At 36.1% G+C, this 14282-nt stretch overlaps 1 protein-coding gene across 1 annotated transcript in view; it reads right to left on the bottom strand.

Annotated features, from left to right (window-relative positions):
* Window positions 1–232: 232 nt before the first annotated feature.
* Window positions 233–14282, bottom strand: part of NME8 (NME/NM23 family member 8) — a 72116-nt gene continuing 58066 nt past the window's right edge. The window contains exons 13-18 of the mRNA XM_033087948.1: window positions 10073–10248; window positions 5830–5974; window positions 5025–5132; window positions 2250–2401; window positions 1527–1671; window positions 233–897 (exon numbers count right to left, since the gene is read on the bottom strand). Coding sequence (XP_032943839.1) covers window positions 669–897; window positions 1527–1671; window positions 2250–2401; window positions 5025–5132; window positions 5830–5974; window positions 10073–10248 — 955 coding nt within the window. The 3' untranslated portion in view covers window positions 233–668. The remainder of the gene's footprint in view (window positions 898–1526; window positions 1672–2249; window positions 2402–5024; window positions 5133–5829; window positions 5975–10072; window positions 10249–14282) is intronic.

The following is a 14282-nucleotide window of genomic DNA, read 5'->3' as shown; positions in this document are numbered from 1 at the left end:
ATAAGACCTAGTTGGGCCATCAGCCCTAATGTGTCTTGTGGAGCAAAAATTTATATAAGACCGGTCTTATTTTATTATAAGAACAGGTATATAATATAATATAATATAATATAATATAATATAATATAATATAATATAATATAATATAATATAATAATATAATACCGGGTCTTATATTAATTTTTGCTCCAAAAGGCCCCTTAGAGCTGATGGCCCGGCTAGGTCTTATTTTTGGGGCAACACGATAATATCGTATTATATTATAATATGTAACCCACAGTAGTTAGTAGGTTCCAAGTTTCCAAATACTTAGTGAATATAGTTAAGGCTGCTGAAAGACACCTCGGCAATTCAAAGTGGAGAAATGGAGGAGAGTCAAGGAGAGGGACTGCATGAGACTGTCATGGCAGATGGCACACACGGCGTGAGACCAATGCTTGCAAACCCGAGGGTATCAGACTTGTCTCACTGTCTCCCAGGTCTCTGGTATCTGCAAGGCTTGTCTTTGACGTTTCAAGGCTGCTATGGAACAGTACAGTGTGTTTGCCAGGAAATAAAGTTTAATTCAGGAATATGGATAAAGTTCTGGTCTTTTCAGAACAAACTTGTCCTAAACCCAGTCACTGTAACAACTAAAGAAAAGGAAATAATTAAAAAGGTACTGTCCTTTAGATTTCCTCAGGATTCTCAGGAGGAAACATTCTATTAATGGTCTCTGTTGCCTCATAGAGATTAGATGATCCATGGACAGCATTTCTCAAAACACTTTGTCCAAATCTGGCTCGGATAGAGTCTGGGGACAATAGTTTTGCTTCATTTGGATCTGTGGGACCCATCAATCGTCTCCAGTCTGAAATAGCATTCCACTTCGTCAGAACCATGACCAAAGATGGAGCCCTGCAAATAACAATGTTTTCAGAAGACTTGGGCTATTTACAACTGTACAGATTGCATACATGGCTAAAGACAGAATGCAACAGTTTGAACCAGAGAGCTTGTCTTTATTCTTTGTCCTTATCAGTGAGATTTTGTGCTTGCTTTTCTTCCTTAATTTCCTCCTCTTCCAACAGGCTTTTTTGTGCTAGAAAAATGCTGTAGTTTAATTGTAGGGATATATGCCAGGCACAGTTCCCAGTACTTTCAAAGTCTCAAGTATTTAGTCCTCACAACAAGCCTATGAGGTAGGTACTATTATTATCCTCATTTTACAGATAAGGAAACCATCGCACAGACAAACTATGTTGGTAAGCAGGGATTTAAACCCAGATAATCTCTATATCTAATGTGAAGACCTAAAGAAACAGAGGAAGGAGAGAAGAAAGGGAGGGAAGGAGGGAAGGAGGAGAGAAAGGAAGCTATGGAGGAAAGAAAGGAGGTAGAAAAGAAATTAACCCCAAATATGAACAGGGTGTCTTTTCATGAATGGAGTTACATGGAATGTTTTAATTAATTTTTATATTTTTCAAAGTTTCTGCAATGAACATTTACTACTTTATAATGCAAAGAACTATATGTCAGAAACTTACTCAGATAACTGTTCCAATATATCTTTGTAAAAGTGTTTTTGTTTTATTTTAAAATAGATCGCTTCTGCTTGCTCTTCATTTAGCAGCAATTCTTTCATCTGTGTTATTTCAAATCCATTCTCTTTAATAAGGTTCAAGATCTCCTCTAGGGAAAACAGATATTTGCTAATCATACAGATTGCCTTCACTTTTCCTCCATATTCAAGTAGCTTGAAATAACTAAGGAAAGTAATAGTTTTACTTGCATACTGTGATTTAATACCAAAACCATGCTAAACTAAACTGAACTTAAAAAGTACCAGACTGACATTCAGAAGAACTTTAATATGTTAATGTAGATGTTCGAGCTCTGAGATCCATCTTTCCAGAAACCACTGGAAACATCTACCAGACTTTAAAAGTGGGAGAGGCGGGGATCTGCTCCTATGCTAAAAGTGAAGATATATTTTCATCTCCGTGCAATAAATGCCAAGGAACTTCGTTCTAGATATGGACTGACGGGGAGAGCCAATATGAACTCTTCTTCCTGAAGTAGCACGGCACCATTGAGGGAATTAAATAAAACAAATCTTGTCAAAATCTTACCAGCATCCTAAACATTGAGGGCTACATCCTGGATTTGAAGGTTTTCATTGCATTATTCTTTCAACTTTTCTGTAATTTGAAATTTTTCATTAAATTAGGAGAAACTGGATACATTGGGTTTTACTTTTAAATATTTACCTCTTTGTTCATGTGTTACATGAGGTTTAATCAGTCCTAAAACATTTTGAGGCGGAAAGAAATACTCTATTTCCTTTTCAGCAGCTTCTAACGAAACACTTCCATACAACTGGTTGATAGGTAAACTTTCCATTGCAAATTGTACACATAAACTTTGGAAAAGAAATCAAGTTAAAAACTGTTATAGCATAATGTAACATAACATAACATAACACAATGTAACACCATATAAGTGTTCAAAAGTTATCAAGCAACAGCAAGTCACCCTGAACTAGGCATTGTGCAAAGGACGCTGCTACAGGACGGCTCGGGCATGCTACTTCCTTCCAGGGACGTAACAGTCATTAGGAATATTTAAATAATTCTGACAATGGATGCTGCCTGAATGAAGGAATGGATGACCTCGTGCAGGGACAAAGCACAGAATATAGAATCCTGGCTGCATTGTTTGCTAGCTATGTGACATTGAGCAATTAATTAATTTCTCTGTGCTTTAGTTGTCGCAAATATGAGTAAAATAATAAAACCCATTTTGGAAGGTGCTTTTGAGAATGTAATCAGCTGATGTATTTGAAATATATGGTACATATTAAGCTCTCAATAAATATTCTTATCCCTCCTTTCACCACTAAATATTATCAAGCACTAGAAATGGCACTTGACTCTATACAAAACTATAAACATTAAATCCACGAGACACTACAGGAGAACCACCCAACCCCCCACTCCCCATAAGCAGGGAAGCAACAGAAGAGGAGCCTACAGGACACTAAAGGGACAGAAGTGATGTTGATGGTGCTGGACAATCCATGTCAGGTTAGACAATGTATTCTGGTTCTATTTCTGTATTCTATTTCTATATGTATACATATATACATATATATGTGTATATATGTGTGTGTGTGTGTGTGTGTGTGTATATATATATATATATATATATATATATATATATATCTTAAATCAATTGTTCCTTAATAATTTTTTAGTTTCCTTTTTTTCTATCTATGCATATTTTAATAGAAGAGATGCTCACTGCTCATTGCATTTTCTGCCCGTTACACAGAGTCCTGAGCACCCAAAATCCAGCCATGGTGAATAATGTACCTTCCTGTTAAAAGAGCAACATCACTGGAAATTTGGCTTTCTGTCCTCAGCTTCAACACCTTCTTGCCTCTCTGCTTTAAGTAATCCATTCAGATTTGCTTTTTACCATACCCAACCTGACCTTCCCACTCAGGCCTTGGCTGTTTTCATACCTGTAATTTGGACATACTTGCAGCCTAAACCCTTGGAACCTGTGTTTGCCAGGGATGGAGGATATGCACACCGAATAATGAACACAGCCTAAACCACCAGCAGCACTTACTCCATTCAATGCAGAGAACTATATTCAGCCCCTTGTATGCTATTAGACATGATTATTGGAAAAAGTTTGTGTGTCCGTGCATGTGTGTGTGTGTGTGTGTGTGTGTGTGTGTAACAGAGGAGTTTCTATATATCTGTTATGCAGGTGCCAGTATTTCAGATTAAGCAATGCAGAGTGCAGAATCTCATACCCAAGTGCAGAAAAGGAACAGAGCTCTGTTGAAAGTTTTCTAAAAGAACCTGAAAGACCCAGGTGGAGTAAAGAAAACTGGAAAAGTGGGGACCAGTAAAAAGTAACATTCAGGATTAGTTGTGAACTTGGCAACAGAGAGATCATAAGGGCTCCGGAGGCGAATCCTTACTATCACAGTGGGGTGGAGGGGACTCGGTGTCTTCCCCTAGAGAACGTGGCTCTGTGCAGATACACTACCTCCATACTTGGAGCCCCAATTTCTAGAAGAGTGTGCCTATAGGCATAGGCCTTGTGTTGATAGGCGTTCCTCTCTCTCATGCTATGCTTTCCATTCTATGCTGCATTTCATTAAGCGGCTCTGTGGCACTCGGCTCACATCATTTACGAGGCCAACCAACACTATCCTTGATAGTTATTTTCTGGCTAAATAAGGGATAGAATGTGTCCATTCAGGACAAGTCATATTCAAGATATCTAACCCAACAGAAACCATTTCAACTTTTATATGAGTGATGTTTTGTAAGTATTGTGTATTGTGTAAACTTGTGTCAAGTTTGCTCTGCCTGATACAGCATCTCTATTCTTTCTCACTTGAAGGGAAAGCCTTTCTTCCCCTGAGTTGAATCCTATCCTGCAATTGGTATGAAGAATTCAAGAGAAATGCAATTCGGTTAGTTTCCATCAACTATATCCCAAGAATGTAGATAGTATCCCCATCTTCCAGGTGATAGCAAGCCCGACGGTTAAGATAAAAAAATATTTAGAGTGCCCTTTGTGTGCTAGTTAACATGCCATGTTTTGAGCTGATTATAAAGTTTAGGTGATATCTAAGATTCATCAGTAAACTAACTTAGAAATGGCTTCCCCAAAATTATAGACTACATATTAAATTAGTCATCGTATTAAAACGCTTATGATGATCAACTAAAGAACCTGCAGCTGTCATCATATCTTTTTCAAGAGAATTTCTCTGAAAGGTGGATAGAGCAGGTATTTCTGCCAAGTGATGGCCTTTTGGCTGGGTATACACCACTTTCTTCCCAGCTCCAAACCAAGCAACCCACAATCTTCTCTTGAAAAGCCTTAGCTGTATTCAGGCTGATACGGGGTAGTCCACTCCTGACCCAGGACTAGAGCTGTTTCCTGTACCCCATATCCAAAAAGAAATTATAATGGCTCCCATGAAAACAGTTTGGGACCAATGATATGAATCCTACCTCTCTGGAAAACATTCTTTAGCTTCTTCAACAGTACTTGGTCCAATTAACGCTTTCCAGTGTTGTAAACCATTATCTCTTAATAAAACAAGGGCTAGAGATGGACCACTGTTAAAAAAGAAAAAAACAAAGTTAATAAAAGTATGGGTCAATAGCTAATTATATATATGTGATACAAGTGCCTATGTTAAAAAGACTACAAAAAGTCAAAATAATTCTTTTATCCAGAGTCTGAAATTAATTCCCATTGGTGTATTCTTAAGAGTATATCTGTTAAAAGATGGAAGCACAGAAATGAAGGGAAAAGAAGGACCTTGGTTCTGAAAGAGGTGTTTCTATATTGTTCCCATGCTCCTGCTGATTTATATACCCTTACAGGATTTCTGTCCCAGCTGCTATTTCACTCACTCTTCTAGAAACCTGATAGATTTCTTGCATCTCATTCCTTTCATTGAATTAGTGATCTTTAGGATTATCAAAGCCCTTGAGAGTCAATCAGTTCTCTGCTTGGACTTGATGATGTTGCACACCCTGGATTTCTGCATTCCACTCAACTGAACTCCAGCAACTTCACCTGGGACCTTTCCATTGTTCCAGTAACATTTCAGGAGGACCAGAGAAGACAGATAGTTGAGCAGAGAGTTGACAAAGGTGAAGATTGGCAAAAAAGCAGACTCAGCACATGTTTACAGAATTGAGAGAACTGGCAATTTGAACAGAAAGAAGGGTTAGCAGAAGATTTAAATGATTCAAAAATAAATCAGACTGTGCTTTCTACACCTGAAATCTACTGGTGTAAATTTACCTGGTCATGTTTTCTATAAGATTTTCATAATAATCTTCATTTTTATGTTCTTTGCATAGTGTTTGAGCTTCCTCTTTTGATAATACTATTTGTCTTTGCATCAGTATTTTAAAGCCTTCATCTTGAATAATATTCAAAACATCCTCTAAATAAAAGTCACATAATACACTTTAAACTGCTACATTATTGGTTACACATACAATATAGAATGTATTATCATAAGGGCATGTAATGTATTTTACTGTAATATGAAATTTTAAAATTTGCAAAAATAACTCATTAGATTTTAACTTAAGGTGAACAATATTCTTAAGATATCAAATTATGGTGCTATTTCCAATTTTTCATGCCATAAGAATCATACAGATACATACACACACAAACAAACACACAGCAGTATCTCATTAGCAAACATTTTCTATACTATATACTTTGTCTCTAAGATTGGAATCAAGGCAAGGCTATTCCCTCTCACCACTTATATTCAATATCATGCTGGAAAACCTAGAAAGTGAAATAATGCAAGAACAGGAAATAAAGAGTCTATCGATGGGAAGGAGCAAATAAAATTTTCTTTGTTCAAAAATGACATGATTGTCTATGTAGAAAATCCCAAAGAAACAACAACAAAACTCCTGGGACTAATAAGAGACTATTATAGCATACTTTCAGGTTACTATTAACATACAAAAGTCAATGACTTTCCTATATACCAACAATTAACATTGGAATTTGAAATTTAAAACAATAGCATTTACATTAGCACACAAAAAATGAAATACATGAGTAGAAATCAAACAAAATATGTACAGAACCTAAAAGAGGAATACCACAAAACTCTAGTGAAAGGAATCAAAGATCTAAATAAATGGGAACATATTCATTGTTCATGGATGGGAAGACTCAAAATTGTTAAGATACCAATTCTTCCCAACTTGAATTCTAGGTTGTACACACTCCCAATCAAAAGCCCAGCAAGTTACTTTGTGAATATGGATGTTGTCAAACAGATTCTAAAGTTCATATGGAAAAGCAAAAACCCAGAATAGCCAACTCAATATTGAAAGAGAAAAACAATGTTGGAGGACTAACACTACCCACTTCACGACTTACTAAAAAACTACAGTAATCAAGACAGTGTGGGATAGGCAAAAGAATAGACATATGTAACAATGGAACAGAATAGAGAACCCAGAAATAGACCCACATGAATACAAACAACTGATCTCTGACAAATAAGTGAAGGTAATACTGTGGAACAATGCTAGCCTTTTCCACAAATGGTGCTGGAACAACTGGACATACACATGGAAAAAAATAATCTAGATACAGATCTAATACCTTTCATAAAATATAACTCAAATGGATTATAGATCTAATTGTAAAATATCAAACTGTAAACTTTCAAAGATAAAAGTAGAAATTCTAGGTGACCCTGTGTTTGGCAATGACTTTTTTAGTTTAAACACTAAGAGAACAATTCAAAAAAAAAAGAAAAAAAAAAGAAAAAAAACTAAGTTGGACTATATTAAAAATAAAAACTTTTTGGTGAAAGACACTGTTTAAAAAACACAGCGCCAAAACCCTGGAAAAATATTTGCAAACCACATATATATAAAGGACTTGTATTCACAATATACAAAGAACTCCTATAACTCAACAATAAGTTAAAGAAAAAAAATAACTCAATTAAGAAATGGGCAAAAAAATCTGGAGACACCTCACCAAAGAAAGAGAAGTTAGTGTATGAAAAAATGCTCAGCATCATCTGTCATTAAGGAATTGTAAATTAAGACAACTATGAGATACCATTATATCCTTATTAGAATGGGGGAAAAATCTAAATAACCACTTGTTGGCAAGGATGTAGAGCAAAAGGAACTCTCATTAATTGCTGTGTGGATTGGAAAATGGTACAGCCACTTTGGAAAGCATTTTGACAGTTTCTTACAAAGCTAAACGTAGTTTAACCATATGATCCAGCACTCATGCTCCTAGGTATTTACCCAATTGAATTGAAAAACTTATGTCTACACATGGAAAAAAACAAACATTGTATAAGAATGCCTATAGTAGCTGCTTTATTCATAATAGTCAAAAACTATTTTGACTATTTTAGGGCAGTGATTCTATTTTGTAGGGTACTATAAAAGGGATATGTAACATTATGCACTGGTTAAAAACCACAAGTACAAAACAAAGAGTGAAACTTAATGTAAACTATGGACTTCAGTTAATAAAAATGTATCAATATTGATTCATTAATTGTAAAAATATACCACAATAATATAAGATGTTAATAGGAGAAACCATTAGGCAGGCACAGGGGAACTCTGTACTATCTTTACTGTGTTTTCCCGAAAATAAGACCAGGTCTTATATTAATTTTTGCTCCAAAAGATGAATTAGGGCTTATTTTCAGAGGATGTCTTATTTTTTCATGTACAACAATCTACATTTATTCAAATACAGTCATGTCATCTTCTTCTGGAACATCGTCATAACGTACTAAATGCATCCATCTGGCTGACGATCTTAACTGGGGATTATTTTTTGGGTAGGTCTTATTTTCAGGGAAACACGGTATTAATTTTTCTGTAAATCTACAACTGTTCTAAATTATAAAGTCTATTGACTTAAAAAAAACATGTACATATTAACAAAAGATTTTAAAAGACAAACAGAACATTCCAAAAAAGAAAACTCAAGGCCCAGATAGTTTTACTGATAAATTCTGGTAACCATTCAAGAAAGATGTAATATCAATTATATACTATGTCTTACAGAAAATAGAAGAGGAGTAACTACTTCCCATCTCGTTTTATGAGGCCTGCATTACACTGACACCAAAACAAGATAAAGACTTTACAATAAAAGAAAACAAATAGCCCTCATGAATATAAGCATAAAAGTCCTCAACAAATTATTTAAAAATTAAATCCAGAAATATGTAAATTGGACAACATACAACAATTAAGTGTGGTTTATCTAGAGAATGCAAGGCTGGTTCAACATTCAAATAGCAAAGTAATTGCTATATTATCAAATTGTAGGAAAAAAAATAAACGTATCAGTAGATACAGAAAAAATATTTGAGAAAATGCAACATCCATTCAAAAACCGCAACAAATTAGGAATAGGTGGAAATTTCCTTAATTTGATAAAGAATATATAGAGCTAACATTGTACTTAATTGTAAAACACTGAATGCTTTCTCTATAAAGTCAGGAACAGGTAAGTGCGTCTATTCTTACCTCTCCTATTCAACATTACACAAGAAGTTCTAGCTAGTCAGTCAAATGAGTCAAGCAAAAATTAATTAATTAATTAAATTAATTAAATGGTATACAAATTGGAAAGGAAGAGATAAAACTTTCTTGATTTGTCAATGATATTTTGTCTATATCATTGGTTCTTGGCTAGAGATTTTGTCCCCAAGAGTGCATTTGACAATGTCTGAAGACATTTTGGTTGTCACAACTGGGAGTAGGGGGGATGCTTCTTGCATTTAATGAGTAGAGACCAAAGGTGTTGTAAACTTTTTACAATGCACATGACACAACCTCCCTCAAAAAAGAATTATCTAGCCCCAAATGTAACTCAGTCTGAGGTTGAGAAACCCTGGGCTATATAAAAATTTCCAGGGTGGCTATATCAAAGCTTCCAGAACTAAGTGAGTTCAGCAAGTCAAAGAATACAAGGTCAATACACAAATATCATTGGATTTTCATACACTAAGTATGAGAAAGAATTAATGCTGTGAATTTATGGTTTGTGTTCTTACTCTGCCATATTCACTCTGCTATGTGAGTATGGGATGAAGTTAAAAACTTTCTAAGTGCCGGGCACTTTATGCTTTTCATTTTATTCTTTTGAATTTTACACACGAAGAAATAGACTTGGTGAAATATATTTTTTCAAATCACATTATTAATAAGGGGTTGACCCAAGTTTTGAATTAAGGCATTTCACACATGAAAGCTTCTAATCTTTATGTAATAATTCCTGCCATGTTAAAATCTACTCTAACAAATTCATATGTTATAAAATACTTTGTAAACTCTACAAAAATGTTTTATTCATTATTATTGAGAAATTAGTAAATTAAAATTAACAAAATTTCTTACTTCAGGTACTTTGTCTTCAAAGATAAATTTAAAAATAATATTTTAATATAATTATACTAGGGTTTATTTAAATCCCATGTATGAAATACTTAAATAATTTAAACTTTATTTCTTACCTTTTCTTTTTTGAAAGAGATCTGGTCGAAGTAATGCCATTATCCTTCCTAATTTTATGTTTTTCATACTTTTAAAATCAGGGAAGAAGATATCAATAAACTTATTAACATTAGCTTTATTCTCTTCAATATCACAAAACTCAGATAGATGTTGTCTTTCCATATATTCTTGTAAACTGTTGAAATACAAAATATAACTTAAGATTATTAGAAGTGAAGTTTAATAACCCATGCAAGAAAAATAAAACTGATAATATATTCACAAATAATTTGGGGTTTACTAAAATAAATAAAAAATTAAGTATACGTGAAGATAAGCTGTATCTTGAAATCTGAGTCTGCATTGGCCTAGTGAACTCTGCTCCCTCCACCCTGGTGACTCCTTGGGACCCCACCCCACCCAGCTTGCATACTGCCCAAGGCTCTTTCAGGCAGCTGAGCCTTACATGAGCCTGCAGGGGGCGGCAGGCCTCAGAGTGCCCTGGGATTTTTGCTGAGCTGCCCCAGGCCTGATACTGGTGGCAACTGGCTTTGATTCACAGCATGCCCTCTCCCCATGTACCTCCAGGCCAAGCAAAAGCAATGACCAACCACAATTGCTTTCTAGCTCCTACCAGGTGGCCCCTGTCTTGTCACAGTCAGCAGCTGATCTTGGCCTCCACAGGAGACCTTCCCAAATGGTCCAAAACCAAACCACAACAGAACACCACCCAATTAGCCTCACAAGCAGTACACTCAAAGGATGGTCTAAGTAGGCACCAGAGCCCACTGGGGTGAATCTCACTCCATGGGGTCAGAACCACACAGCAGCTCATCTACTTTGGTCATGGCCAATCCTTACTGCCAGTTAGCCTGAGGGTCAATCCCACCCACTGATGTTCTAACAACAGTCAAAGCTCAACCACGATAGGAGAATACACACAACACAAACAAGGAACACTCTTAGAGCACCCAGTTCAAGTGAGTAAGAAGATGTGTCACTGGGCCCCACAAGACACCTATTACATAAGGCCAAGACTAGAGGGTGTAGCACATCTACTTAATACATAGAAACAGAGGGAGACAGACAAAAAAAGGGGGGGGGGCGGAGGGAAGACAAATAAACCTGAACTGAATGAAAGAACAGGATAAAACTCCAGAAAACAACTAAACAAAATAGAGGCAAGATATCTACCAGAAACAAAGGTAAAAACATTGGTTATAAGGATGATCAAGGAACTTAGTGAGTTCTTCAACAAAAAGATGTAAGCACTAAAATAGGACATTAAAACCATGAAAAAGGACCAGTTAGAAACAAAGAATACAGAAACTTGGAGATCCAAGATGGCAGAATAGATAAATGTCGTGCTTGCCTCATCCCAGGAGTACATCAAAATTACAACAAAATTATAGAGCAATCAACATGGAGATCCATCTGAAGTCTAGCTGCAGAGAAGTTTTATAACTAAGGATATAAAGAAGAAGCCATATCGAGACTGGTAGGTGGGGTGGAGACGCGAAATGAGCTGGCCCCAAACCTCCATATGGCACATGAAAATTGGGAGGGATATCTCAGCCACAGAGGTTCCCCATGGAGGAGCAAGGGACCCCAGCCCCACACAAGCTTCCCCAGCACAGAGTACTGGTGCCACGAAGAGGAGCTCCCACAACGTTCAGCTGTGCAAAACACTGAGGATTCCAACCATCCAGTTAGGACAGAAGGCTGAGGGAAACCTAGACGTCCTCTTAAAAGGCCTGTACAGGCACTCAGCCTGTGCTCCAGCAGAAGGACGGTGACTCTGGAGGCATCGGAGACGTATGAGGAAAGACTGAGGTGTGTAACTACAGGGTGAGGACTGGCGGATAGTCCCCATTTTCCCTATGTGGGGCCCTTCTTCCATGCAGCTGGCAGGCAGGTGCCATCGTTCCTGTGTTGAGCCACCCCCACAGGCCAAATTTGAATCTGATTGGTCTGATGAGCTCCATTGCTCCACCCTGATGACTCACTGAGGCCCTGCCTCAACCAGAACTTGTGTACCACCAGAGGCTTTATCAGCAGCTGAACCTTACCGGAGCTGGCAGGTGGAGCAAGCCTCGTAGTATCCTAGCTTTTTGCAGAGCTACCCCAGACCCAGTAATGGAGGTAGCCATCCACAGTTTGCAGTGTGGCCTCTCCCATGTGCCTCCAGGTACAGCACAGGCAGCAACCAACTGTGGATCACTTTGTAGCTCCTACCAATGATCAATAATATGGTAGTATATATAACTACATAACTATCAACAATTACTTTCAATGTAAATGGATTAAATGCTCCAATCAAAAGGGCTGAATGGATAAGAAAACAAAACCCTTACATATGCTATCTACAAGAGACTTTCAGATTGAAAGACACACAGATTGAAAGTAAAAGGATGGAAAAAGATATTTCATGAAAATGGAAACAAACAAACAAAAACAACAACAACAAAATCTGGAGTAGCAATAGTTATACCAGAAAAAACAGACTTAAAAACAAAGACTATAACAATGGACAAAGAAGGACCCAGTAATCCCACTTTTCGGTATTTATCTGAAGAAACCCAAAAACGATAATTCAAGGGGATGTGCTCATCCATATGTTCATTGCAGTATTTACAATATCCAAGATACGAAGGCAAACTGGGTGTCTCTGAATGGGTAAAGAAGAGGTAGTACATATATACAATGGACTAATACTTAGCCATAAAAAACAATGAAACCTTTCCATCTGCAACAACTTGGATGGACGTAGAGGGTATTGTACTGGGTGTAGTAAATCAGACAGCAAAAGACAAAAGTCATGTGATTTCATTTATAAGTGGAATCTAAAGAAAAAATAAATAAACAAACAAAACAGAAACAAACTTATAGATACAGGGGACATTTTGATGGTTTGCAGACAGGAGGGGTTTGGGGTTGGGTGAAAAAGGGGATGGGATTAAGCAGTACAAATTGGTAGTTACAAAATAGTCATGGGGATACGTAAAGTAAAGCACAAAGAATATAATCAATAATATGGTAATAACTATGAATAACTATGTATAGTGCCCAGTGGGTACTATTGAGTAACTATCATGTACACCTGAAACTAATACAATATTGTATGTTAGCTATATTTTAACAAAAATATATATTTTTTTTAAATCACAAATACACAACCTAACATTACATCTTAAAAAACTAGAAAAAGAACAAATGGAACCCAAAATCAACAGAAGGAAGGAAATAATAAAAATTAGACCAGAATTAAAGGAAATAGACAAGAAAAAGTTACTGCAACAAAGAGCTCGTTCTTTGCAAAGATTTATAAAATTGACAAACGCCTGGCTAGCCTCACTAAGGAAAAAAAGAGAAAGACACAAATAGACAAAATCAGAAAGAGGAGAAGTTATGATGGATACTAAAGAAATGCAAAGAATACTATAAAGGACTATATGTCACCAAATTTAATAACCTAGAAGAAATGTACAAGTTTTTAGAAATACATAACCTTCCTAGACTGAATCACAAAGAACTGGAAAATCTAAATAGACCGATCAACAGTAAGGAAACTGAAACAATCATCTAAAACCTCATCTAAAACAATCATCTAAACCCGAAAGCAAATGTCCAGGACCAGATGGCTTCACGAGTGAATTGTACTAAACATTCAAAGGGGATTTAATAACTGTCCTTCCCAAACTCTTTCAAAAACTGAAGAAGAGGCAATACTTCCTAACTCATTTTATGAGGCCAACATGACTCTCATACCAAAACCTGGTAAGGATAACACAAAAAAAGAAAACTACAGATAAATATCTATGATGAATACAGATGCAAAAACAAAATACCAGCAAATAGAACACGATATATTAAAAAGGTTATATATCACAATCCAGTAGCATTCATTACAGGGGCACAAGAATGACTCAACGTAACACAAATTGATTAATGTGATCGATAAAATAAAAGATAAAACTCATATCAATAGATGCAGAAAAAGCATTTGACAATATGCAATATCCATTTATGATTAAAACACTTAATAAAATGGGTACAGAAGGAAAGTACTTTAACATAATAAAGGCCATATAAAACAAACCCTCAGCTAATATATAATACTTAATGGTGAAAAAATGAAAGCTTTTCCTCTATGATCAGGAAAAACACAGGGATGCCCCTCTCCCCACTGTTATTCAACATAGTATTGAAAGTCCTACCATAGCTGGAGTA

The sequence above is a fragment of the Rhinolophus ferrumequinum genome, chromosome 20 (assembly GCF_004115265.2).
Source record: "Rhinolophus ferrumequinum isolate MPI-CBG mRhiFer1 chromosome 20, mRhiFer1_v1.p, whole genome shotgun sequence".
Taxonomy (NCBI): domain Eukaryota; kingdom Metazoa; phylum Chordata; class Mammalia; order Chiroptera; family Rhinolophidae; genus Rhinolophus; species Rhinolophus ferrumequinum.
This window is presented reverse-complemented; position numbering and strand designations above follow the sequence as displayed.